Raw genomic sequence first — 27,736 nt, 5'->3', positions numbered from 1 at the left:
AGCCTTCCAGCGACTGGTGCAAAGTTCAAGGATTTGTCACAGCAACATCTAAGTTTTGCAAGCGGTGGAGTTGGTCCTCGTCCCAGTATAGAGGAGAATTGGCTCTGCCTTTCCCAAAACAAGGGCTTGTCCCCTGGGCTGCTTGGTGCTTTGACATCTTGTCTCCATGGCAGTGCTCAGCTGGCAAGAGTGACAAAAGAGGCCGTGTTCATTGACTCGGGCGCCCTGGCCAGCGCAGCCATGCTGGGTGATGCAGCAGGCAGAGCAGCTGCTGCGGCCGGCAGTGAAGAGGCAAAATGGCTCTGGCTGTCCTCTTGGCAGCAGTCCTGGGACTTCTTATTGTCAAGGCTGTTTTGTTTCAGCTGAGAAACCCGGACTCCCCTCCTTGCATCAGGAGCTGGATCCCTTGGTTTGGAGCTGCGTTTCAGTTTGGGAAAGCTCCTCTGGAGTTTATAGAGCAAGCTAGAAGCAAGGTAATGGCCGTGGCGTGCCTGCGAGGGGGGGTGTGCTCAGGGTAGCTGCCTGCGAGGGGAAAGGCGAGGAGACACTTCTGTGCTGTTTGCCCCTTTCCTGTCACATTTTGTCACGTCAGAAGTGTTTAGCTGGTGAAAGACCGGCTTTGCACCAGTAGCGTTGTGAAGCTGTGGATCTGATCCAGGCATGATCTCTGTGCTGTGATCATCCCGTTTGGACCCAGCACCTCTGCTCTTTTGCTTTTGCAGTCGGGCTAAATGTTCATCTCGGTTTCAGATGATGTGGAAAGCCCTGTGCCAGGTGCCGGGACCAGAAGACTAATTATTTGCATGCCTAAAGTTAGGTGGGATTTTTGAGTACCAGCTGTTGTCCCTCAGCGTTCAAGAGAGACACAGGCATGCTTGGCAGGCAACTTTTTCCATCTTAAAAAAATTACCAAAGGTGGCTGTGAAGATTTACCCCTGGACATGCCTTCCTTTCTCTATGTCTGTGTGATAGAGAGCACCTAAATGAGTAATTTAGATTAGGTGCTTAATTTCTAGGCAGCTAATACTGACATAAAGCCCCATTCGCCATTGTCATTCAGTGATGATACCACCTGCTACTGCAATATCGTCAGGCAATAGCCTCAGGTGTTGGATACTGAAGGACTGCACAGCCCACTACTTGCAAAAACTAACTAAAAGTGAAAACACTGTAACATCCTGAAATTTGAAAAAAAATAATACTAGATGTTTAAAACTTGCTTTCTCATTTTGAACTATTAGATTCCGTATTTGTAAGTACCTCTTTGCAGGCTTGGTTTTTATAAACTTGTGGTGTTAAATGAAAGCAGAGGGTCAAGTATTATCAGCTGAAGTATGAGGTGTAAGAACCTCAAGAGCTGTCAGTCTTGTATTAAAGCACCTTGGGTGCACCACAGAGTAAGCTCACGTGTATGATCTGGAGTTCCTTGGCTTGTTTGAGCTGAACAGGCCAGTTTTAACCTTCTATTACTGTGTCTTTCCTGTATCTTTCATCTGTGCATATCATGATCAGTTATTTGTATGTTTGTCTTAGGGCAGAAATGTAGGACTGGAAGAAAACTCAGTCCAGTCCAGTCTCCTACTATTTCAGGAACAATGCCATATAATCCCTTAAATAAACTGATCAAGCCTCATGTAAGAAAAACAATCATAACGTTTATTTCAATCTTCTCATACAAAGCTGTTAGAGAAGCTCCTTGTTCTGTTGAAAACACATCCTTGTGGCAACCAGATTAAAGCAGCCTGCCAAACTGTCCCTTCCAGTGCAATCCCTTTGGGGGACAGATGTTGCACCATGATTTAAGCTTACTTCACTTGCCTTTTTCCCCAGGAAGCTTTTAGCAAGTTCTCTTAGACAAAATTTTAAAACAAACCTGACAGAAGAGTCCTTTGTGGGGGTTTGTTCACAGATTGAATGAGCAAAACTTTTACATATTAAAGAATGCACTGAAGTAGAAATGCAAACTCAGTGGCTCTCAGTCCATTCATTTGGATGCTCTTTTCCCTGGAGACCCTTTAGGCTGCTGGTGGTGCTATGGCAGCTGCTGACACATCTGAACACACTAGAAACACCTGAAGGACTTTATAAACCCCAGGTTTTGTTGGGACAAAAACCAGAAAAAGAGCTATTTTCAATGGGAGAAAACCCATTGAAAAGCAAAGCAGAAAAATAAGGCTTTCTTAAATATCTCCCCTTTACTGTGTGTTTGCAGATAGGACCTTTCCTTTGACTTTTTTCTTGGCCCAGCAGCTCAGCATCCTGGTAATTTGTGACCTCCCTGGGTGCCTCCAGGGACAAGAGGGCCTTCTCCATCACAGGCACGACCGTCCAGCAGTCTCCCTGTCCCTGGGCAGGGCTATTCTCTTGTTCTCCCGTTCCTGTCCTTGAACACCCCAGGCACATCCCTCTCCCTTGCCACCTCCCACACCGGCACGACATGCTGAGGCCAGGAGAGAGAAGCCTTCTCCTGCCTGCTCCTTTTTGAAGGAGTAGGCACTGTAGCATAGTGCAGCCAAATAAAACAGGTGCTGCTGCCAAAGAGGTTGTTAACAGGCATTACAAGTGTTGCAAAATACTTCTGCAATAATGCCAAGCTCCTTCATATTGCCAGAACAGGGGTAAATGTCCTTAGTATGAGCAAGCTCTCCTCTTAAAAGTTAGTGTAGAAACAGGCTCTAGGCAGTGTGAAACCTCTCCAGCTCCGTAGGGTCATTACCTTCAGGGAGGACTTTCACAGTTAGAAATTTCCTCCCCTGGATTAATTCTTCATTCTGTCAAAGTGACACTCATTTATTTTTCTTTCTTAAAGAGTTAGCTTTCTTATTATTGTCCCTTTTGTGTATATTCCTTGCTGCTTTTTCTCTCAACCCCTGGAGCAACACACCCGACTTCCATTGCTTCCAACCCGCACTTTGCCTGAAGTTTGCTGCTTCTGTTTTCCACCTACAGAAGATGATGTGGGCGGGAAGAATTGTCTGGCTTTCCCCTCGTATCATTAGTGTGTCTAAGAAAAGAAAGATCCCCTGCCCTAATGAAATATTTAATCTCTGGTCTAAAAAAAGATGCCACCTCTTCCTCCTAAAGCTCCCTAGTTAGTTACAGCAGTGTTGCAGGTGCTCTGGGATGAGCAGGGTGGGTAACCAGAGCCACCATGCAACGTCAAATACTGGATTCAAAGGATGTTGCTCCTCACTTTGCCTGACAAACATGGTAAGAGTTAATAAGGAATTTCAAATGCTTCTTATCAGTTTGCTAATGAAGCTCGCAAGAAAAGTTCAGTTAAACCCATGAGATTGTTCTGCACTCTCATACAGACCTGTGGATCCATACGTCGCTCTCAGCATGTTGATTGCGTTCAGGACATGGTGCCATATCTCAGGACTCGGCTAGATGCCTCTCAGTCTTATTCTCTGTGTGTGGTTGCGTGAGGGATGGCTTGCTGGCTTACGTGCCACGGGACATGCATCCTGCATGAGGTTTGGTAGAAGGGAAATGGAATGGAGAAGAGGACAAGGCTTCTGGTGGAGAGTTTCCAAAGACAGCGTCCACAGTCGAGTCGCTAATGGTCTGCAACCCTGGTCTCACACACAGAAGATCAAAATTCTAAAGTCCCTGAGATAAAGAACATGGCATTTAACCCATGTGCATGTGCAGGCCAAGGGAGAGAGCCGGCCCAGCGTGAGTCGTAACAACTGCAGCTGTCTCAGCCAAGAGTGGTTGCTCCCTGCCTGGCAGCGCCCCTGGGGAAAACAGCTGTTTCCCTGATTTCCTTCCTTTGGGATTTTGGAGGACATCCTTCTGAAGTTTTTATTTCTCTGCAGTGTTGCTTTCACATAGGCTCAGCTCTGCCTGTCATCGTGGCGTTGCTGTTTTGTGCGGTGTTTCCCAGTCTGTGGACAAAACAGAGCTTTCACGAGTGAAAGCAGCTTCATAGGCCCTAAATCCTAAGAGGATTTTTATTTTGCTTTCTGTATCTCTGTATGTCATCAGGTGTCCTTAAACACTCTTTCAGACAGCAGCAAACTGGAACACAGTGTTGGCAGGTGATGCCTACGCTTCGCTGGTACCTGCCCATAACACAACGTGGTAAATGCAGAACTGCTGGGCAGCTTATTCCAGCAGCTGATTTTATTGCATTAGAACATCAGCTTAATTATACTGCGACAAATGGAAAGTGTCTATTCAGGTGTCTGTCTCAAACAGCAGCGATTAGTGGATGCTCAGTACCAGGGTGTGAGGAGCACACCCAGATAAGAGTATGCTGCCTTCTGCTTTTTCTTCCCAGCTTCTGGTCATGAATAATACAGAAACTTTCTGGCCTGAAATTTGCATCCAGATGATCTGACTATGATAACCCAATCTCTTTTGTTACTCTGTGTATAATTTTGGCTTCACAGCATCCCACAGCAATGAATCCATAATTTAACTGTGAGTCATATGAAGAAGGTATTGTCTGGTTTTAAACGAGCTGCCTTTTAGTATGTGCCCGTGACCTTTGACATTATGAGAAACTGGGAATAATTATTCTCTTTTCACCTTTCCTGGGATCTAAGTCCACTTAGTCTCCTTTCATTGAAACTGTCGTTCATGCTTGCTGTGCATCCCTTTGCCTTTCCTAGCTCAGTATACCCCGCTGAGGTGGAAGGGTCAGAGACACACAGTGAGTTGAAGGTGTGGGCACAGGATGGGTTTAGATGTTTGCTCTCCATTCTCTGCTCCTTTCCTAGCAAGACGAGAGCTCTAAATTAATGACTAGGACTCGTATAATAGATCTTAGAGTAATTTCAGAATATGATTCTTTTAGGCCTTCTTCTTCTGTGATGTTTCTAGGTTTCCTCATAGTTTAGACTCCTAAATGAGTCCAGATCATGAGTAAACTTTTAATTCCTTCTTCTAAGGAATGAATTAGGAATATGTTTAAGGCCATACACACTTATGTCTTCCTAAAAGCTATATTGGGCTCTTCTTCAGCCTGGGGCTTCCCAGGTCCTTCTTCAGGAGCCTTTTAGAAAGGCACCATGTGTTTGCCTGCCCATCCTCCTATTGCTGGCGGTGATTTCACAGACCACGGTAGGTAGTTCTGCAGCTTCATATTTTAATCCCTCTGGGGTTTTGAAATATTTATCACCGATTTACCTACCACATGTTGAAGTCTATTCTACTTAATGCTTCCTTTGAAACAAGGTCTCAGTCCGTTACTCGCAGTGAAAGACTCCAGGGTGGGATTTGCCTTAAACTGATGTAATTGCTAATTTAGATTGCTTCCCCACTGGGTTTCTTTACTCTGAGCATTTATCAGGCCCAGCAACATACTGGGAGACTTCCTGTATCTGGTATGTTTGGAAAAGTCTTTATTATTTGGAACAGGGATTGCCATTAGCAGTTTAATCCTTAAACCTTTTTTAGTATTTTGATTTTACATTTAATAATTTATCCAATATAGTATTTATTTGTAATTTCCTGTTTGGACACAGAATTCTGCTTTCTAGAAAGATGTGTCTTTGAATATCCACCATCACTGCTGTTCAATGAAGCTGGCTTGTTCTGGAGGTCCGTTATGGAGCTTTATTTTATTTCCTTTTTTTTTTTTTTTTTTTTTAAATATTGGTTTAATTTTAATTATCGTGAATAGATTGCAGGAGTTTGGTGAGATTCAAAGCCAAACTGTCTGTGTAGTTGTTTACAGGTGAACACGATGGCCAAGCTTTCCCGATGGCCAGTGGACATGCAGTCAGCCCTGTCAGTGAGGCTAAGGGTAGTGCAGCTTACCTTACACAGAGGTGTGCAGCAGCTGGTCAGATGAATCAGTTTTTAGGCTCCCCTGACTGCACAGACTCAATCTCTATTCTCTATCAGGGCAGCTTAGGCATCTTGCTCACATGTAATCATCTAAAATAAAGTGTTCCAATCTTTAATTGAGTGTGACCTTAATTGAATAATTAAGTTTTATTGCAGTTGCTGTTGGTTCAGGTTTAATTTTATTTTGAACTTGGTTTTAAGTACATTTTAATCTTAATTCAAAATCTTAAACAAATCTAATTTAAAAACAAACATGGTACAAATTCACTGATTTTTACCCAGCCTGATGATGAGGACCTGCTGTTATCCATAAAAAAGCAACCTTAGCAATTTAGTTATTATTAAAACAGTATTTTATTTATTATCACCCAGAGAGTTTAAACAGTCATTCTTTAATAATTTACACCTGAAGGACACAATCAAAATTCAATTGATGTCATGAGGAATCTTTTCCTTGGCTTCAAAGAGCTTTTGATGAAGCAGGCTTTACAATGCAGTCACAGGCAACAAAATAAATGGTCAAAGTCAGTGGTATAAACTATGTGCGCAAGGTGGGCTCGAGGCTTTTCAGTACTCCAAACAGATCAACAGAAAACTCTTCTCACCCTTGTCAGCAGTGTAACCTGGAAAAGAAAATCAAGTTCCATGATGCGTGTAGAGACTTTATGAAAACCCTGAACATTTCCATATGTACAGTAACTTTGCCAAAAGAAAGTGGTGCTCATATAAATGTAAATGCCGGGCTTCTGATTTCCAAGGCTTTTGCAGAAATTGCCTTGACTAAGCCAAAGATGCTTCATTTCCTAATTTTCATTTTTTTAAGCCTAAATCTGACAGCCAGTAGGTAGTGCATATGTGTTTGCTACTTTACCTACAAATATCAGTGATCTTTTTCATACAGAAGTGAAGCCCTATTGCTGAAAGTTTGGAGAGGGCTCTAGGATAATAGATTAAGGGAAAATGAAAGAATGATTTATGGCATCAAAACCTTTCCCTGAATATAAATCTCAACAATCTCTCTCTCTTCTGCTCAAAGCTTGTTAGCTATTTTGATATTAATCTTTAAACACCCATGTAAGAAAGAAATCATTGGTATCAGCAGAACCTATAAACTGTGGGGGGTGGGGTGGGTGGGAGGAACAACATAAAAAAACCCCACCTGAAACAGATGCAGAAGTAGGAGGTTTTGTTAAAAAAATGTTAATTGGAGTAAGTAGGGTTATGAATTTTTACAATGCAGGTACTTTGCTATGGCAGTGGGTAACCCATCACTCGGGTTCTTTAAATCCAGGTAGGTTGTACTGTTTGAACTGTAATGTCATTCAAATATAAAATTTTACTATCAGAAAAGGAATCTCTTTTACTCTGCAGGAGGTCAGGCAGGCACATATGGTGTTCCCCTCTGGTCTGTAAGTCTACAGATTTTGGTCTGATTCATGCTCATCTTTGTGTGCCTCTGAACCAAGGTGCACAGAGAGCAGGAAGGACCAAGTCCTCCCTCCTGACCCCTCAGCAGCACTGATGTCCTCTTGGGGCTTCTGTCAAACGTGTTAACAATGCAGTAATGTGAAATCTTTGTTTGTTCCAGCATGGCCCTGTATTCACAATATTTGCTCTGGGAAAACGGTTTACTTTTGTGACTGAGGAAGAAGGCACTGAAGCATTTTTTAAATCAAAAGACTTAAATTTTGAACAGGCAGTACAACAAGCTGTCGAGAACACAGGTAAATGAGACCTAGCTCTTTTTTAATGGGAATCAAATCCAGTTACCCAGGAACATTAAACCCCAATCCAAAGCTCATTGCCTTTTTGAACATGCCTTAAACACTTATCTTAACCCATGACCATGCTATAAAATGAAGGTGAAATTAAATTCCTTCGTGGGGATCCAGAACTATAAGCCTGCAAGGTGATTTGGATTCAGTCTCAAGGAGTCAAAGGTTTCTCATCCAGAGACTGTTACTACTTTTATTATCAAGGAATGCCAGTTTGAGATCAGGTCCTTTTCTGTGGCTAGACACTACACCTCTGTGTACCAGGTTTGGAGCAATAGTATGTTGTCCTATCACTTAATTTGAAGACCATCTTGTAGCAATGATTAGTTGTAACCCTGCAGTACAACAGTCATTAGAAAGGGGTGAGGTATATGTGCCATCCACAATGGCGTGCTCCATCAGCTCGTGCCTATATCCATGTGAATTTATGCAGATAGGAATTCTTCGAGTAGTTTGGCAATTTTGGACTGTGGAATGGGAGAGAAGCAACTTGCCAGAGAGATTAAATCACAGAATCCCTGTGGCTGGAAGGCACTGATGGAGTCCACCTAGTCCACGCCCCTGCTTGGAGCAATGCCAGTGACAGCAGGTTGCTCAGAGCTGTGCCCAGTTGGATTTTGAGTATCTCCAAGAATGGAGACTCCTCAGCCTCTCTGGGCAAAGTGTTCCTGTATTGGACCATCCTCACAATAAAAACATTCCTATGTCTCAATGGAATCTCCGGCGTTGCCGTTTGTGCCTTTTGGCTCCTGCCCTAAGAAGAGCCTGGCCTCATCTCCTTTATCACCAGACGTTTACCCACACTGATAAGTTTCCCCCGAGCCTTCTCTTCTCCAGGTGGAACAGTCCCAGCTCTCTCAGCCTCTCACGGTCTGACTGAGAGGATGTACTACTATAGCATGAAGACCCAAACTTTTTTTTTCTTGAATTAATTTATTTTTCATTTTAGTCAGTTCTGTGGAGCACGTGCACACCTCTGTACATCCATACTGACGCCGGGTGGAAATCTCTGGATTGTCGATTCTGGCACTGAAGCTTCATGAGGCAGGAAGATGTTACACAGACTGGTAGAAGCAGAGGGCTTACCAAAATCTTTACAGGGTTAGACAGAAGCTTTCTGGGAATTTCACTCTAGGAAAATGAGGGTTAAAGCATTCAAATTAGAGTCACAAGTTATGTGTAAAAAAATTCACTCTACCCTTCAGTGAAAATCTATTTTGTCTACTTTCCAAAATGTTTTTTGTTTCTTTTTGTATTTAGTTTCTGTCCCGGCAGAAGCATTTTATCAGAACCACAGTAATCTCTACAGCATGATGAAAGGAAAAATGGGTCCCTCCAATCTGCACATGTTCATGGGCACTTTGTGTAAGGAACTACATGAGCACATGGCACGTCTGGGCACAGGGGGCACAGGCGACCTCAATGACCTGGTAAGGTAAGGGATCTCTGCAAGCCCGTCTCTAATGCATGACTATCCTCTACAGAAGCAGAGATGTTTCTGTAAAGCAGGTGGAGCTTGATTGTAGAGGAATTATAGAGGAATGAAGCTGGGTTAATTAGCATTGATAACATACAGCTGTGGGCTGGCTTCAGGGGTGGTGGGTTGGCCGATGTGGATAATGTGCAGCTGTGGCTGGTTCCTGCTGAGTAGTGAAATAGCTCTAAGGGGTAGGAACGAGAAGGACTGTATGAAGAGTTGTTCTGGATTAAGAGAGACCTGGAAGAGGGAGAAGCAGGGAGCCTGGATGAGGAGAGGGTGGCTGGGAAAGGAGCCTAGGAAAGGAAGAATCCAGACACAGCAGAGGTGAAGAGCAGGTGAACTGGCTTGAAGAGGATGGAGAAACAGCACGGACGGTAGATGAACTTTTGAAACCTTGTGGGGGGTGGGTGGCTGTGCCAGGGCAAGGTGTGGGAGCTACTCATTGAAGTCAACCTGGTATGGGGTGGTAAAAGCCTTGTTGCAGCCGGCTAGTTTGGATAGTGTTGTGACACTTGATCATCTGAATTACCTGTTTGGAAATAAAAAGAAAACACAGCATCTTCCAGCAAACCCTGTTTCCCAAAAGATGGGATAAAAGCCTCATGTTTATAAAGAATTTATGAACACACAAAATGCTTGATCTTCAGCAGGATGAAAACCTTGCCTGCATGTTTTGGGGCAAGCTTAGCCCAAAACTTAAGACCTCTGCAACTGATTTTGCAGCCAGAACTTCATCCTTCATGCAGAAAAAATACCTTTACTAGCAATTTCACGTGACAAGAGCTTTTAACTCCTTCCTGATTGTCTGGGACAATGTCTATTTCTTATCTGTCAGGACTACAAGTAGAATATTGCCTTTGGCTTGGACCTGTTTCTAATGCCTCACATACAGGTTGTCTTTTGCTCGCTTCTTCTGCATAATGCAACTAAGATGCAGCTTTTTACTGCAGCTAAAACACTGAGCATCTGTCACTTCAACTACTGCAGTTTGGATTAACTGGGGAAAAACTTTGGAGAACGGGGCTTTGAAACCTCCCAGCCCTCATCCCAGTGGTCTCAATAATGGGGTGCCAGCCCCCACATCCCATGGTGTTCCCCAACCTGTCTTCTGAGATCAAAGTCACATTTGCTTCTTGTGGAAAAAATGGACAGTCATCAAATCAGTAGCGTGGTGCACCACTGCCTGGTACAATAATACTGGCTCACATTTTCTTGTTATTCCCCTATCAGAATCCATCTGTGGTCTTTCACCTGGGCTCAAGTTTCTGAGGGCAGGAGTGGACCTGGTGTTCTGTGCTGTATTGGCACCAGCACAGACCGTGGTCCGCAATGAGTCAGTGGTGCTGTGGGCATACAAGTCCTACATGGGGCATCCCATCCTTCTGCATCCTTGATGCAGCCCTGGGGACAGGGTGTTCTTCCCACTGCCGTGGCTGTCATGGCATCCAAGTCAGCTGTTATTTGTTTAATTTCTTTTTTTAAATGGTCATATGCTAGATGATAAATTACACTATGCATAAAAGTCATCCACAGTAAATTGGGGGGGGGTGTGTGACCTGTTCTTACAGTTTTGCCAAACAAGGCAGGTTAAAAGAATTGGAATGCTATGCTCTGGATAACTGTTATGTAGCTGCCTCAAAATTAAATCCACAAAGCCAGCAGGTGGCTCCAGCTTTCTTATGATATGTAGAAAAGCAAGAAAGTGAAAGAACTATTGCCCAAAATAAACGTACAGAAGCAGTAACTGGAACCCAGCAAAGACTGCATAAGGGTTTCTCAGAGCTCAAGAGTACAGGTGAAGTGGTCTAAGAAAGGAGCTCAGAGTCTGCAGGACAACAGAGGCGCAAACAGGGAAGGGCTGAGACAAAGACAAAACAGAAGAGCATTGTTCTGTCCGGGAAAGCTGTAGCCTGAAGAAGGATTTCCCAGGGTGTTTGGTGGCAGAAGGGTTTGTGCAATGCCCCCAAGGTCCTCGTGGGATAACCTGAAATAAGAGATACTGAGGAGAAGGGGACCTCAGTGTGCCAGAGCCTTTCTCCTCAAGTGACAAAATTCAGCCACATGCAGAAAACTAGTCTGAGGTCTGTGCATCTCCCAGCCTCTGCGTAAAATCTGTGATAAGGGTGTGAGTGAGATAAGAGCCTTGTGCCAGTCCCTCCATATTGGCATGACGCTTGAGTCCCACCGTTTTGCTGTTGGTAATTCAACGTGCTGTGTTCTGCCCTAAAACTGCTGCTGCAGCTTCCCTGTGGCCTGTAAGTCACGGGGATCTTGTCCTTGCAGGCACGTCATGTATCCAGCAGTGGTGAACACTTTGTTTGGAAAAGGCATCTGCCCAACAAGTCAGAGTGAAATCAAGGAGTTTGAAGAACATTTTCAGAAGTACGATGAGGACTTTGAATACGCTTCTCAGATGCCTGAGTGCTTCCTGAGGTAACGGAGCAGAGATGATGCTCGTGGTGTACCCATTAGAGGCATTATGCTTGCTGGAATATCAGCCATGGGAGACATTTCCCCCGGAGGGTGATCTACTGTCTTTATTGATGGTGTGTCCTTGGGTCAGGCAGGTTTTCAGCTAGATACTTCAAAAAAGTTCTGACCTTGTCTCATGCATTTTCCTGGCATAAAGCAGAAACAGCTTTGTTCAGATGGGCAGGGTCCAGCTGTCAGGGAGCAGCAGAACTGGGAAATGGGAAAAGGCCTGAGCCTAAATGTGAGTCACAAGCTGAGGGGATCCCCAACGGGGCATCTCTCTGCTCCGTCGCACACCTAAGCTGTTTTCCAGCAGACTGATCCCAGGTTATGTGGCTGCACTGTCACAGACTTGACCTTGGATAGAGGCAACTAAACCCTGAGGAAGGGAAGGAAGCGCATGCAGAGCCTATCCGTGCTCTCGGGGCCATGGTAGTGCTGTAAGCACCTCAAAATAGCCTTCAAAAAGAATTAAGTATGCTCTAAAACTGTGGCTTTGATTTTCTTAGGGAGAATCATTTTTTAAATTGTGGCTTTGGAGAGATTGGCCTACAATGAAAACCTGTAGTGAAATGGATATGAAAATCTAGGAGTCTGCAGTCACAGGTCCTGGATGCAAAATGAAGTCTGGCCAAGGTGAAGGTCTTGGACATGCTGTTCCTCATGTCAGTCAACACTACTGTCAGTCAGACTGACACTTGAGTATTCATCAACTGACTGCTGCCCCAGGGCTTTTGGAAAAAAAACCGAAGAGCCCTTCTCATGGAAAAGGAAATTTTGTTTGTGTTGCCTCAGTTAAGTACTTCTTGTTGATTGCTTTTCTTTACAGGAACTGGTCTAAATCCAAAAAATGGCTTCTAAATTTATTTGAGAAAGTAGTGTCAGATGCTGAAAGGACCAACCCTTCAGAGACCACATCCAAGGTAAACATCTGAGGCTATGAAATAAGATGACTTCCTTGTATATATTCTGACTGAAGTGACGGAGGGCAGGAATTATTTCAGTACTGGAAGAAATAAGCCAAATATGTCAGCTTTTATAGCTATACCTTAATTGTCCAGTATTGCTGTCACCTACATTAGGACAGACTCAGAAATTTGAGTCTCTTACTCCTCAGTTTAGTTTATTTTCTACAATTCTGAGAACTGACATCTTCCTCTAGGGAACTTTAAGCCAAGGGTTTAGAGCTACGACCCATCACAAGCTTCCAGTATCGCAGTTGAAAGAGGTGAGAGAAAGACCTCTTCAGTTGTTTCCCTGAGGGCACAGTGCTGTGAAATTTCAAAACCATACATGTACTATTTTTAAACCCTGGTGTAGAGTGAGTAGATCCTCTAGCAGCCAGACTAGTAGAAAATAGCAGATTACTGGATTGGAAGCCAAGTACCCTAAATATTGATTGTGTCAAAGCTGTGATAAGTTGTCCCCTGGTTATTCTCCTTAGCTATGGCAGGAATTCTGTCTATACGGCTGACAAATGCGACAGCAGTCTGGCCTGGGAATTTTGATCTACCAAATGCTTATAGAACAGATCACTAAACAAACCAGGTTTTGTTTAGACTTTAAAAGCTTTACATACCAATATAATTTCTTTCATAAAATAAACCAGAATAGTGGAAAGAAAGAGAGGGCTGGAGAGGGGATGGTGGGAGGTAAGAAGGTGCAGGAACTAGGAGGCATGAACCCAGTGCCTTAGATTGGGTGGGAATTTGGAAATAGAAGTAGTCATTTTTTTTTCAAGGTCAGGTTTTTTCCCCTCTAAAAAGCAGACAGGAAGCTTTGCCTTGAACGCATGGTTGCCCTGTATTTAAGGAAATACCATAAACAAAAGCTGATCCCAGAACATCACACAGTTGCTATAGCTTCAAAGAATATCAAGCCATTGAAGTCACTGGTTAGGTCACTAACAAAGCACTTGGAACTAGGGAGTTTGCAGATATATCAGGCCATCTTTTCGTAACAAGCACCTTTTTGGCAGGAACAGAGAGAATATTTCCATTCATTCAACTGGTTCAGTGCCATTTTCAGGTTCTTTGAAGTAGAGAATTAGAGCAGGAACTGAAAAAGAATAGAGATTTTTCTTTCTTCCATGTACAAACAACAATGGGGAGTGAGGGAACCAAATCCCCTAAAAACTGTAAGAAAATGAAATGCAGCGCAAGTGTTCAGTAGGGATTCACGTGGTGCGTTGACTTCTGGCCCCCTGCCTTTGAGTGAGTCTCACTTTCTCTTAACAGGTGTCTTCTCTTTGTGACTGCAAAGAAACCATAATTAACATTACCTCTCTTTGTCTATGTTATATCCTTGAATTCTAGTAAGCCCTACCCTAAACTAGATTGATATATATTTTTGGAAATACACATGATTATCTTTTATTTCTAACAGACACTACTGCATCATCTCCTGGATAACTTGCAAGGAAAACATCTAGCTCCCAATTACGGTCTCCTAATGCTCTGGGCTTCGCAAGCAAATGCTGTCCCTGTAAGTACATCAGCTAGAGGAACACCTCCTCTCCATCCTATTCAAAAGCCTGTATTTTGGAAGAAGAGACTTTGAACCAGAGGTCACACACACAGCATGTATTCCAAAGAAGGGATTATCACGCCCACATGCATCACTACAAATATACCCAGGCTGCAATGTCACAGAAGCAATGACAAGAAAAGCTCTTCCTGTATTTTTCCTAAATTATGATGTCCCTTATCATCATATTGCAGGAACATATGTCTAATAGCTATTAAGATCGCAGTCTTACGCTGTGAAGAGCATTTAACTCTGTTTTGAAGCACTATGGCTGTATAGAGTAGAGACTATTTTAAATAGCCTGGTGTTGCCAATTGTAAAGAATATCAAAAGCGTAGTATAGCGTAACTTCATCTGTGTGTAAATCCTTGAGTGAATTTGGCTCTTCTGCTTTGGGGGATCTGCTGTACAAATGCCAGTGTGGCTTTAGGGGAAGAAAAGCAAGTTTGATTCTGCTGCCGCTTAAGTTTTGTCTATATTAGAAACAGATTTGATGGACTAATGATACAGATATAAGCATGCTAACAAGACAAATACATCTAACATAGCTTAAGCTGACCAAAGACATTTATAGGAATTTCTCAGATGAAAAATCCGTAGCAGCAAAAACATCCTTTATTTACCATGACTACTAAGCTCTTTCCAGCACAGTTATGTCTGTTACAGATGTGCTTTAGAAAAAAATGGTAGCGAGTTATTTTTATATGTACTCCTAATGGATAGATCTACGGTTTTTACTAAGACTGGATATTACTACATTTTACCCTAAAGGAATTTCATCCATTTCAGTGAAGTTTCTGTGGATTCACGTGTTGGTATGAGTGAGAGGCATGGCCTCCTGCCTGATATCAGGATAACTGACATTCCTTCCACAACCCTATCATTACTTACTTCTGTAATATTCAGCTGTAAATAGACATACAGATATTTTGCTTTCTCAGAATAGTCACAACTACTGTTCTGGTGACTGGAATGATGAAAAGAAGGCCTTTCACCTTCCAAGGGGATTTTTTACAAGTCCATTAGACCCTCTTATCTGAAACAATTCAATTATCCCTCCTCAGCCCATGCAGTGAAGCCACATCGTCCAGGTGCTGTACAAGAAAACTAAGCTACCATATTTGTTTTGCAGAAGGAGGGCTGCATCCACGTGGGGCTGTTTGGGAAATAACAGTAAGAGTTCTCATCCCTCACCAGCACAGATGGCCTGTGACCAGATCTGTGTGCAGGCTGCATCTCCTGCTAGCTCAGCAAGAGGAGGGAGACTCCTGGCAGTGCTGCAAGTCCTTCTGGTTTCATCCTACTTAAGAGGATTTTCTCCTTTCCTAGATTTCTTGATTTTCAACTTCATTGCATAATCAGTTAGTAAATTATTCCTAAAGGGGATATACTACTGCTTGTTTTCCTGTTAATTAAAACTTTTCCTGTCCATTTTAGTGTCACTCTATGACAATGCCCTGCAAATTATTTAACATAATTTCTGCTAATATTGGTAGGGATTTAGTATTTATTTTTTTTCCAGTCATGCAGCTAAATCTAATCACAATGATTTAGTAATTAATTTTAACACCTAGTTATTTGAAATTAAAGAAAGGATTCAGTGTTTCAAAGCTCAAAGCCAAAGCCGTATAATGTTTGCTGAAGATAAGTACACAGCAGATGACTAGACATAATCTCCCAGGATCTGAGCCCTTAAATGTGGATTTACCCGGGAAGCACAGCTCACTGTGTGCCCCAGCTACAACAGGCACACAAAAATATGCAAATGTTTTCACCTGCCTCTGTGATTTGCTATGAAGATACTGTAATTCTGTTCCATATTCCAGAATTAAAGTACTTTCATCTCTATTTAGATTGCATTTTGGACCCTTGTTTTCATACTCTCTTGTCCTTCCATTTACAAGAAAATCATGGAAGACCTGGCTTCTGTTTTTGGCAAAGCAGGTAATAAATCCAGTCCTGTCCTTCTGGAACCTAGAAATGATTTATTTGTGTTGGCCCAGCACACGGCACACTTGGTTCAATGCTAGGAATAACGAATGTTGCTGCTAAGGAAACAAGTGATAGCACAGAGTCCAGCTCTGAGTTCATTACCCAGCATGAGCTTGACATATTTTTAACCAAAACCCCTTTTGATGTTAGCAAAAGAAGGTAGAAAAAGGGCGATATGTATTTGTCTCTTTGTCCCACACCTATCATTTAGACCTAGATTTGTATTAACTAGTCTTGTGGGTTTTCCATGCATCTATGACAGGGTCAGACAAGGTTTCTCAATTCAGCTGCATTTCACGGTGTGATGTTCACCAGTTACAGCTATTCTGTGGAAAAACAGGCCAGGACCTGTTCTCTCTTGCCTCATCTGAGGGCAGTTTGTCTGGCATGATTCATGCTCCCACGACTGATCTCTTTCCCTCAAAAACCAGTCACCTACTGGGAGCAGTCACTCACATATGCAGTTCCCTGAACCATGCTCAGACTTTCATGGAAGACTCTTAGTTGACATGGGTCAAACCGTATCGAGGAACGTGTCAATAATTAACCAATAAGGAAAATCACAAACCAGTGCTTAAGCCTTTCTCCTGGCCCTGTTTCATTCACTAGTGTTAACGCAGCCCAGGAGCTCGGCCATGGCTTCTTGTCTTGGTGCCTACAGTCCCAGAGATTTCCATGCAATGTCCTACCAAAGTATTGAAAAAGTCCAGGGACTCTCAACTTCAAAGATGACCTTTGTTTATGCTGTATCTCCACCTACCTCAGAGTTATTAGATTATCTTCAGTGACTTTCCTTAAATTGTACTGTTTTTGGTCCATTTATTTACTTTGAAATATAAAGAAAATTTCTGGGTGTAAGCAAGGTCTCGAAGTCTTGAGGTATTCTGTCAAAAGTTCCAAAGCAAGACATGTCAGCGTGTATCAGAACAGGTATGAAGTCTAGTTTTTACACAGTCATCTTTCTCATGCCACAACAGGTAAAGATCAGCTAGAAGTCTCTGAAGAGGACCTTAAGAAGCTGCCTTTTATTAAATGGTGCACTTTGGAAGCCATACGGCTGAGGTCTCCAGGTGCAATCACCAAGAAAGTAGTAAACCCAATAAGAATTCAGGTGAGGTTTGTTGGTTTTTTTCCCCCCCCAAAAGGAAGCTGTATGATTTGTCTAGAAAGGAATCTCCCAACAGATCTGGATAAAATTAAATAGTAGAGGTGTTGCACAGTCTCACATAACTGTTTAACAGAATTATTCAACATCACTAATTTAACAGTGGTTTTGCTTCTCTTGCTCAGTCTTTGTTTTTAATTTTGAATTGATTTTAGATTGTATCGAATTGAGCTGGAGATACTGTGCTGATGGTATATGAAGTAGTAATCAGACACAACAAGTATAGTAGAAGGGACCATGATTTAGTGACTGATAAAACTTCTTTTCTATTCATCCTCTTCACTGCCACTCAGAATGGAATGCCAGCATTCAGAAGTCGGACTAATAAATGTTTGGGAGAAAAACACCATCTTACAGAATCAGCGCTCATGCCTATTTCATATTAAAGTCCCATAAAGGTTTACTGAGATATGAGACTTTCTATGAATTTGTTTGCACTGTAGGAAGTGTTTAACAAAAGTTTTAGAAAAAAGTACCAGCTCACATGGTACATCAAGAAGCAGGAAAGACAGAAATCATGTTTCTATTATTTCAATACCTAAAAAAAACAAATTAGAACAAAAATAGTCTTTCCATCTTCTCCACTGTTTATGACTTTTTTTTTTATGGGAAAAAAGTGGCAACAGTAAGAAGCAGCTTCAAACATGTAATATGCCCATAGCGGCTTTACCACATTCACTTGTCCTCTGTTAGGATCTTCTGCTGATGGAATGGAAGTATTAAGGAAAGACTGTGAGTTGAATATGTGATTTCTCTGTTTTCTTAGAGTTTTTTTCTCCTTTTCAGAATTTCACCATCCCTGCAGGTGACATGCTGATGTTGTCACCGTATTGGTTGCACAGAAATCCAAAATATTTTCCTGACCCAGAAATGTTCAAACCTGTAAGTTGTCACTCTTAGTGTGAGCATTTTGCTGTCTTTTCTCCTCTTCACTCATTTCACAACAAAAGCACATAGACAAATTGGCTTAAAGTTGGTTTGGGGGATGGTGGTATATACAGAGAACATGCACAAAAAGAGGAGCCTGTAGGAATAAGCAAGACTTTAAAGTTCAGTTATATGTTGCAAATAATATGGTAATACTTTATGTCACTTTGATCTTGATTCAAAGCTCATCATGGAAAGATCCCACTGATTGAACCCATCTTGCCTGACTAACCTGATCTCCTTCTATGACAAGGTCACCAACTTAGTGGATGAGGGAAAAGCTGTGGATGTCATCAACCTGGATGTTAGTAAAGCTTTTGACGTGATTGCTCACAGCATTGTCCTGGAGAAACCGGCTGCTCATGTCTTGGAATGGGCATACTTTACGCTGGGTTAAAAGCTGGCTGGCTGGCCGGGCCCAGAGAGAGGTGGTGGATGGAGCTACATCCAGCTGGCAGCTGGTCACAGGCGGTGTTCCCCAGGGCTCAGCACTGGGGCCAGTTCTGTTTAATATCTTTATCGATGACCTGGGCGAGGGGACCGAGTGCACCCTCAGTCAGGTTGCAGATGACACCAAGTTGCGGGGGGAGTGTTAATCTTCTTGAAGGCAGGAGGCTCTGCAGAGGGGTATGGGCCGAGGCCAATGGCACGAGGTTCAACCAGGCTCAGTGCCGGGTCCTGCCCCTGGGTCACAGCAACCCCAGGCAGCGCTACAGGCTCGGGGCAGGGGGCTGGGAAGGTGCCTGGTGGGAAAGGGCCTGGGGGTGCTGGTCAGCAGCCGGCTGGGCATGAGCCAGCTGTGTGCCCAGGTGGCCCAGGTGGCCATCAGCATCCTGGCTGGTATCCAAAAGAGTGTGGCCATCAGGAGCAGGGCAGTGCCCGTCCCCCTGCGCTGGGCACCGGTGAGGCCGCCCCTGGACCCCTGTGTTCAGCTTTGGGCCCCTCACTGCAGGGGGACGTGGAGGGGCTGGAGCGTGTCCAGAGCCGGGCAGGGGGCTGGGGCAGGGGCTGGGGCACAGGGCTGATGAGGAGCGGCTGAGGGACCTGGGGGGGTTCAGCCTGGGGAAGAGGAGGCTCAGGGGGGACCTGATCGCTCTCTACAGCTGCCTGAGAGGGGATTGTAGGCTGGTGGGGTCGGTCTCTTCTCCCAGGTAACAAGTGACAGGACAAGAGGCTGTTTCATCAGGTTGTGTCGGGGGAGGTTTAGATTGGAGATTAGGAAAATGTCTTCACCAAAAGGGTTGTCAAGTATTGGAACAGGCTGCCCAGGGAAGTGGTTGAGTCACCATCCCTGGAGGTATTTAAGACATGTAGATGTGCTACTTGGGGACACAGTTTAGTGGTGGACTCAGCTGTGTTAGTTTAATGGTTGGACGCCATGATCTTACAGGTCTTTTCCAGCCTAACCAATTCTATGATGCTAAGATTCCAAGTGCTTTCCTCTTCCTCTTATTTGTTTGTATAGCTCATCTCCATGTATTTACCTAGGTTCGCTGGTCTTTCCAGTCAGATGATTTCTTGTAGATATTAGCTCTGCTAATTCAGTAGTTCATCTAGAGTTTCTTGATTATTATTACACTCCAGGTGGCCGCGTGGGCAGGCTTGTAAACTGCTCTTTTTAGCACCAGCTGATATGGAACAGTTTGTCTTTTTTATAGAAATGCATTAAGGAGTAATTTAAACAAAATTTCCCTTCTAGCAAACTCTTCACCAATTTGAAATCCCTTATAACAATTCCTGCCTGTCTGAAATCCGAAGCAGAAACCCTGATGCATTACCCTCTAGTTACATAATTCTTAAAAAAACAAGCTAGTTTGTTTTTTAGAAATTCACATTTCTTCCATGAGGAATAGGGCATTGCCATTCCAAATGTATCACCTTGCTTCAGCACCGCTGAGATTTTTTTCTTGCTTTCATTGGATTTTGATGTTAATAGGTTTCCTCTTCAGAAAACAGCCATAGCTGAACCGCCCCCCCCCAAAAAAACCCAAACAAAACCCCCAAACAACCAAACCAACCAAACAAACAAACAAAAAACCAAACCACCCACAAGATTACGCCTTCTCTAAGACAGCTTCATCAGACCAGGTAGCCACCATAAACTTGACAGGGCTTTAGTTGAAGGCCTTGGTAGAGCTGCACTGAGTTTCTGGAAGCTGGTATAGTTTGTCACTCAGCATTCAAGAGATTTACTTCTGTCAGTGTCACCCACACAAACTTTAGCCCATATTGCTTTATTCCTTGTGTTGTTCCCTTGCTCTTAAAGCAGCTCAGGATGGAGCAAGGAGCCCTCAGGGTACAGACAGGCTGGTTTTGTTGGAAAATAGTTCTTTTTCTCACACACCGGCTTGCACCTGAGAATGGGACTGTGCAATCCTTGCGTCTCACCTGTGTTACGGCTCATACACCTTGCATTTGTCTGTGCACAGCACCTTGGAAATGGCTGCTGAGCAAGATCTGCACGAGCCATCTGTGCGCCCTGATACAATTTTGTGGCTGAGGGAAGGTACTGGTTGAACATTTGCTTTGACTGTGCATCTACTTAAAAGGAGATGGTCACATTTTTATAGGCATTTCAATAGCTCAAGATCCAGGATTTAGAAAAAAGGAGGGGGTGTGTGTGTACAGGAAGAATGCTTTCAGGGTGATTTTTAAAACCTCTCTAGCACTAGCACTTTGAGGCACCAAGTATGTTTCAAATGTGACCCTAATTTCTTTTCCTGAGTAGGTACTGCCTTTTGAATTCAGACTCTTGCCACCAACAGGTTGAATGCACAAAAATGGCATCAGTGCAACTTTGTATTGAGGATTAGCTGTCCAAGGTCATTTTTAGCCTGGAGAAATAAAGTTAAGCTTTATTTATATAAGGCTGATTTGGAAAAAAAAAGTTTCTTCCCACAGGATCGTTGGAAAGAGGCAAATTTAGAGAAGAATGCTTTCTTGGACAGCTTTGTGGCATTTGGAGGAGGGAAGCATCAGTGTCCAGGAAGGTCAGTGAAACAGCTGGGGTTTATTTATTCCCAAACCCTGCAGAGAACAACTCTCTTGAATGGGGCTCCTCTTACACTTGGAGGTAAAGTGTTTTCACTGCTTTGCTCTTTGCCAGTCCCCTAATGTTCAGTATTATCTGGACGTTCTTTAACTGATTTGAAAGTGGTTTAATTCCTGGAAAAGACAGGTAAAGTCACGATGTAAAAGTAGAATCTGACTCTATTATATCAAAGGATATCTCCCAGGGAGGGAATCAGCCTCACTCTGCTGCTGCTGAGGCATCTTTTCATCTGGGGAGGGTTGTTGCACTTACAAACATGCCAGTTTACAGAGGCGTGGAGGTTGCCATAAACTGGTTCTAAACTAACCTAAAGAACATTTCTCTTGGTGGTCTGAGACACTTTTTCCATCCTCTATGATGTCATCGACATGTTTGCTAATCTTCAAATGTCTTAACTGGCTCCTCTCTGTTTGACTCTTGTCTTTGCATTAAGGCCCACACGATTTCAGAAGGGCTTAAATTGCAGATCCTGCCTCTCTTCACTCCTCCAGCAATGCCAGTCTCGATGCTTCCTGCATTCCTTCTGTTGTTTGTTTTCTCTGCTGTCCCTCTTCCTGGAACAAGGCCCAGGGAGCCAGCTGCTCCTCATTTCTGTGTTCAAACATCTCTATGCTCAGTCCTCTGCCTTCAAAACCTGGTCTCCTCTAAGCAGCAAGTAACCAAGAATCCATAAAACTAGTCAATTTAACTCAAGAGTCCCAAGCAGAGCAAGGAATCGAGAGGGTGTCACAGAGGATCTGCATTCTTGAATCTGCACCCTATAGCAGGCCGGACATGAGTGTCAGATAAAACTTTGTGAAGGCATTAAAGACATAAACAACATGAATAAAAATGCATTCACCATTTAGGCTTGCCACAGCAAAGTGCTCACTCACTGCTGTACCTCCATGGCTCGTGCCATATTCCTGAGCTAAATATGAGCACAGCCCCATTCCCGGCAAGGGCGACAGCAGAACTCACGAGAGGCATCTGCAGGTACAGCACAAGCTGCAAAACAGTGTTTCTGAAAGCTGCTTGTTTATGTGTACTGACCTATTTCTTTGTTCAGGCTGTTCTCTGGACTCTGCTAATATCTTTAAAATAAGTTTGTCGTTAGAAAGAATATCATAACATTTCTACATAGTCAATGGATGGAGAATCTTTTTCTTGCTAACATGAGAAAAAGTCCTTTCAAACCCTTTGGCAGTCCACATGGTAACACACACCTTTATGCTTTTCAGCAATAATTCTAAAAGAATAATATGCTGGTTTTGGAAGAAGGGAAATTAAATCAAGGGATGTATCTAGATCCCAGGTTGCAGATTTCCTTGGTATGACTGAATGAAACAATGATATTTCAAGTTTAAGATGCATTTTCATTTGATTCAGTACTGGGATTTATAAGGGAAATGTCTTAAACATTTAATTTCTCCATTGCTAACATTCATCATGAAATTATAAGCTAATTTAATCAAATGGAAAACTAGAAAATAACTTATTTGTCAAATATTCCTGCAAACTGACATGGGAAGAGCTCCCAAAAGTCATTTCTGTGCGATCTTTTTTACCTAAAGGAAAAATGTGATGGTAGTGAAGCTACTTTTGTCTAACCAGGTGACTATTGCCTGTGCTACTGTGCTTATCTTGCATAGCTCTGTCTGTTGTCTCCTATCCTTTGCTGGCATTGTAAACCCTTCAGCACAACGGTCGTGACTTCCTTCTCAGACTCCATTTACTGCAGGACCTCAGTCCACAGCTGGGCTCCTGAGTTCCAGCACAACTCCAATACGTAGCAGTGCACTGGGGGCAAGATTTCAGAAAGGACATCTTTGTGCAACCCCCTTGTCACTAAATAAAATAGAAAGGCATTAGCGACTCGGAGTTTTTACAGGAAAAACTGCTCTAGGACTCAGTCATGAATATGAAAGACAGGTGGGAACTAAGCTGCAAGAAAGCTCATGGGTTCTGCTCATTACAATGTGCTGTGGGCGAGAAGGACACACTGGGCTCTGCAGTCCTGCCTTTCACTCCTGGGCTGTCCCTCTGGCCACCCTTGGACATGTGTGTATCACCCTTGTGTCTCAGCACCTCTATTTGCAGAGCAGAGTAACAGCAGCAGCCTGTTGGGAAAAGCACTCTGAGATGGCACGGTGGGAAGTGCTGTGCCCAGTTGCTGGTTATATCCGTTGCTGCTCAGACAGATCACAGATGAACACCGCCGCAGGTACAGAGGTGTCAGTGGGCCAGCCTGCATCCCGCTCTGCGTGTGTTTGGAGGACAGCCCTCTGTAAACGCAGCATTTCCACTGTCAGGGCAACCTAGAGGCATTTTGGTGTTTGGTTGCATCATGGTACATCCGTGCCAAACCAGTGAGGATGGCTCAGAGGCAGGAGCTCATGCAGCAGGGCCCAGGGCTGCACTGTGCAAACAGCGCAGTGGCTGCAAGGAGCCCACCTTTGTCCGGTGCTGCCAGCATGGCATTTGGGCTAGTAAATCCTGCCTGACCTGAGCTGATTTCCACTGAAATATCCCTGCACTGCATTCCCCCAAGCCCAAGGTCACCAAAAGCTCTCTATCTCAAGGTAGTTCCGATGGGAAATCACAGAGGTAAGTTGGGTCTGATGCTACACCAAAACAAAGAGGCATCCTCCCATTCTGGAGCACAGGACGGCTCAGTGCGCAGATCTGGATGGCTCTGCAGGAGTCAGGAGTCAGCGCGGGGCTCCTGGGGCTTATTAGCTTCCTCTTCACACCTGCCAGGCCAAACCCAGGCTGACACCACGTGCAGTCATGTGGCCTTCTTCCCAGTGAATTCCCCAACAGTTGCTTTACCCAACTTTTCCAGCTTCTTTCAGATAATGGAAAATAACTTGTGTAGAAGAGCAAGGTAGTATCACAATTTTAACTAGGTATTTAAACCATGCCTAACTCTGCAAGTGACTAATCCTATGACCTGGCGTAGGTGCATGCTAGTCCCTAAATGCAGAAGGCTCTTGTACGTATAAACATTAAAAAATAATAGCCTAGAGGAGTTCACCTGCAGTTATTTGAAATCTTCTCCGGACTGAGTAAGAAAGACCTTTCTGAGAGTGTTACAGAAAAAAAAAATCATGCCCTTGGGTCTCATACTGCATTCTAATGCTGACGCATTAAATAATAACTCCCGCTGTCACAGCTACTCTGATGTCATCAGACTCCCAGCTGTATTATATAACTTTATATAGCACAATTAGTCATATAGCCTTTTCTATATTTGACTGTCTTCTCACTCCTATGAAGTTACTTCAAGTCAGCAAGCGTTAGAAGAATGTAAATGTTTACACAGTGGAAAAAACCATAATGATAAGGGGCTGTTTTAAAATAGGGTGTCAGAGGGATACTGTTGGTCTAACGTTTCACTAGAAAGAAGGGACAGCTGCTGCGTTCGTGTTCTTTGCTCGGTAATGCAGAAGCTGAACAAAGCTACAGCATATTTTCCTTCTGACGATAAACTTTCAGGCAGAACTAAAACATGGAATGTAAAATCTGTCAAAGACACCCCGTTTCTTATCTGATGATAAACCATGTGTGATTGTTAGGCTGGATAGCTGATGTTTTCCTCCCTTTTCTTGCAGGTGGTTTGCTATCATGGAAATCCAGTTGTTCGTTGTGCTATTCCTATACAAATATAAATTTGTGCTTTTGGATGCAGTACCAAAGGAGGTAAAAGATCTGTGCATTTATATAGCATTCCACATCTTTATATCCTTCATTCACCACGCTCAGATGAACAACCGTGCTCAACTGTGGTTATGTATAATGAAGCAAAATTTTGAGAGGAGTGTTAATAAAACATGTAATGAATAATTCCATCTTTGTTTTAACTCAGAAAAGCCAGAGTAACTCCAGCAATGTTTGTGGTACTGCACTGTCTATACAAGAAAGCACCTAAAAAGTATTTTGTCTTATCATTACATAAATATTGCAAAAGATTTTATTACTGCTTTCTGCTGTTCATAAAAACAATGAATAGGGAACTGGATTAATACTTTAAAGACAGGAAATCAGATGCAGCACTCACGGTGCTCTTCCACTACATATCGAGTGGTGGAAGATAAATGATTAGGGTAAGAATGAAGGAGCAACCATGAAACAGAAAGGTTTTACCATTAAGGGTGAGTGGTGCAGTCTCCACTCTAAGCAGTAACTTCTTCCTCTGTATGCACTGTCTCCTTTCCACTTTCTAAAAATCATTTTTCCTCCCAAACATGCACTGTTGCTAAGTAAGTGTACCTACCTGTCACAACCTAAACATGACACACATACTCTATAGCTAAACTGCCAAGGAGAAAAGGGAGAAGCTTAGAGTGGCAGGGGCTTTGTATGATTGCCCTTTAGGCTGGAAGATGGAAGCTCTGAGAATTTAATTCCTCTCCTTGAAGAACGTGGGAGCTGATCTCAAGTAGTGATAGGAAGTCCACCCAGAATATGGAAGAAGGTTGTTTCTTCCTGACTGATGGTGTGTTGCTACACCAGCTCTCACTGGAGTGGATTGTAACTTGGGTCTGCACCCACAGGCTATTATGCTAGCGAAGATATTCAAAATCATTTGAGTTTCTTAAGACTTCGTGTGTCTCTGTCAGACTCTATCAGAGTGGAATAAAAGTAATCCATGAAGGCCCTACTCAGTGGCTTCAGCAAAGCCAAGAAATACTCTCGGTATTTAGCTTTGGTTCTTTTAAGACTGAAGCTCCAAGAATATGTTTGTATCTTAATACTAAAGCATGATGATAATTCCATTAACTAACTTAAATGATTCTACTAATTTTCTTGTTTTTGCAGAGCCCTTTACATTTGGTGGGGACACAGCAACCCATGGCACCGTTCTGGGTCCAGTACAAATGCCGGGAATAAAAGTTGCCTGGCACTAACCTTCCTTTGCCAGCCACCCCTGGATGGATGGACCACTGAGCTGCTTCCCTATCCTACATCTTCAGATAGGTTCTCTGCCTTAACAGTGTTTAATTTTGACTGTAAATGCTATATACATCCCTGCATTGTGGTATGCCATACCAGTGTAGCTGTACCTGTGCTTCTCACCTGTTTGCCTACCTCCTGCTTTAAAAATCAAGCTCTCCTGCTGCAGTCATAATTTGTGGGCCAATTATTCGCAGACTTTGCAAATCTGATATACTAAACTTACCAACCAGACATTCAGGACAAAAAGCTGCGATGTTTGGAAATCCTGCATGGAGGTCAAGCTAGAACCAATGGAAAAGCAGGTCCCTTGGGCCAGGTCGCTGCTTCCTGTGGGTCTCCTCGAACCAAGGCCAAAGTGGTGCCTCATGCTAAGAAATCAGATTGGTAGCTCCATATGGCTCCCCGGTGCTGGTGTGCACAAATCACGGGACAGTGCTGAGCACAGACCTCCGGATCAGATCCACAGCCATGATAAACTAGCGTGACTTACATATCACTGCCTGTGAAGGTAGATGAACATCTGGCCTGCTCTGCCTACAATCAGTGCCAACTTTTTGCAAATAAAATGCATTTGTAATGGAAAAATTGCAAGTATGGGAAACACTGGGCTCTTGTTCTGTTGGAGCACCTAAAACTTCTACTGAGCCTTACTTGCTCCAGAGGATTCAGAATCAGTCCTTGCATGAATATGCAATGAAAGTTTGATCGTGATGTTTGGCTTCTAATGAAGTGACTGCAAGAAAAGCTACTGCTATTCATTAGATGGGTTGTCTAATATCTGGAACATTTTTGCTTTCCCTTTAACATGACTTACTTATAGAACAAAGAACAAATTGCACAAATTAAAAATATTTAATCCTATAAGGAACACCTAGTAAAAGTTGTTCGAAGAAGCTGTCAGGTAAGTTCAGATACCAACATTTTAACTGCTGCCAGATCTTATATATGATAATAGCTGGCATGTATTTTTAGTCTTTTAAGTAAAGATTATTCATAATTTTAGAAGTATTTGCAAAAAAACCTCCACAAATGGACTCTCAACAACTGTAAAACCTATGGGAATGATATCCAGAGGAAAATAACACATTGTATATTTCATTACATGGTTGGCTTACCTCAGTCAGGGATACATCAATGTAACAAACTTTAATGATTTATATGGCTGGAAAATTATTTGTTCAGCTTCCAATTCAGCTTATAATTGTTAACTCTGCAAGAGTGGCACTCTTAACTGCTGTTCCAGTATCTCTTCCATAACTGAAAACTATTCTCTTGGTTTTCACATGATTATTAGCCAAAAGTGTATATTTTAATTTTAAAATTTGGTAATGTCCACAATATTTGTTCAGGTATCCTGTAGTCTTGCAAAGATAATTTTTTTTCAACTTGCATTTTTCATTTTTCTGTTTAATTGATTTTGGGGGGGGGGGGGTGGTGGTGTTTTGGTTGTGATTTTTTTTTTCCCTCAAGAAAGGTAACTCAAAAAAGCAAAATTCTGTAATGAGAAACTTGGCTTTGAAGTAAGATGTCCATAAAGGAAAGTATAACCTGAAGGTCAGCATCAATTTGGTTGGAATCAATAAAAGGCATGTGAAGCCACCTGTGAAGAC

General features: G+C 43.0%; 1 protein-coding gene across 2 annotated transcripts; it reads left to right on the top strand.

Annotated features, from left to right (window-relative positions):
• The first annotated feature begins 282 nt into the window (after nucleotides 1-282).
• Nucleotides 283-27,736, top strand: LOC102053587 (24-hydroxycholesterol 7-alpha-hydroxylase). Of its 2 annotated transcripts, XM_005441552.3 has the most exons (12): nucleotides 283-473; nucleotides 7,388-7,523; nucleotides 8,835-9,009; nucleotides 11,338-11,487; nucleotides 12,356-12,449; nucleotides 13,912-14,010; nucleotides 15,906-15,996; nucleotides 17,022-17,155; nucleotides 17,996-18,091; nucleotides 21,038-21,126; nucleotides 24,782-24,869; nucleotides 25,989-27,736. In XM_005441552.3, the coding sequence occupies exons 1-12, from the start codon at nucleotides 297-299 to the stop codon at nucleotides 26,058-26,060; spliced, it is 1,401 nt and encodes a 466-aa protein (XP_005441609.2). In that variant the 5' UTR covers nucleotides 283-296; the 3' UTR covers nucleotides 26,061-27,736. The 2 variants fall into 2 exon arrangements, with proteins under 2 accessions (XP_005441609.2, XP_027664476.2); XM_027808675.2 differs by lacking the exon at nucleotides 7,388-7,523 and having other exon boundaries at nucleotides 353-473.

The sequence above is a fragment of the Falco cherrug genome, chromosome 6, assembly GCF_023634085.1.
Source record: "Falco cherrug isolate bFalChe1 chromosome 6, bFalChe1.pri, whole genome shotgun sequence".
NCBI classification, from domain to species: domain Eukaryota; kingdom Metazoa; phylum Chordata; class Aves; order Falconiformes; family Falconidae; genus Falco; species Falco cherrug.
This window is presented reverse-complemented; position numbering and strand designations above follow the sequence as displayed.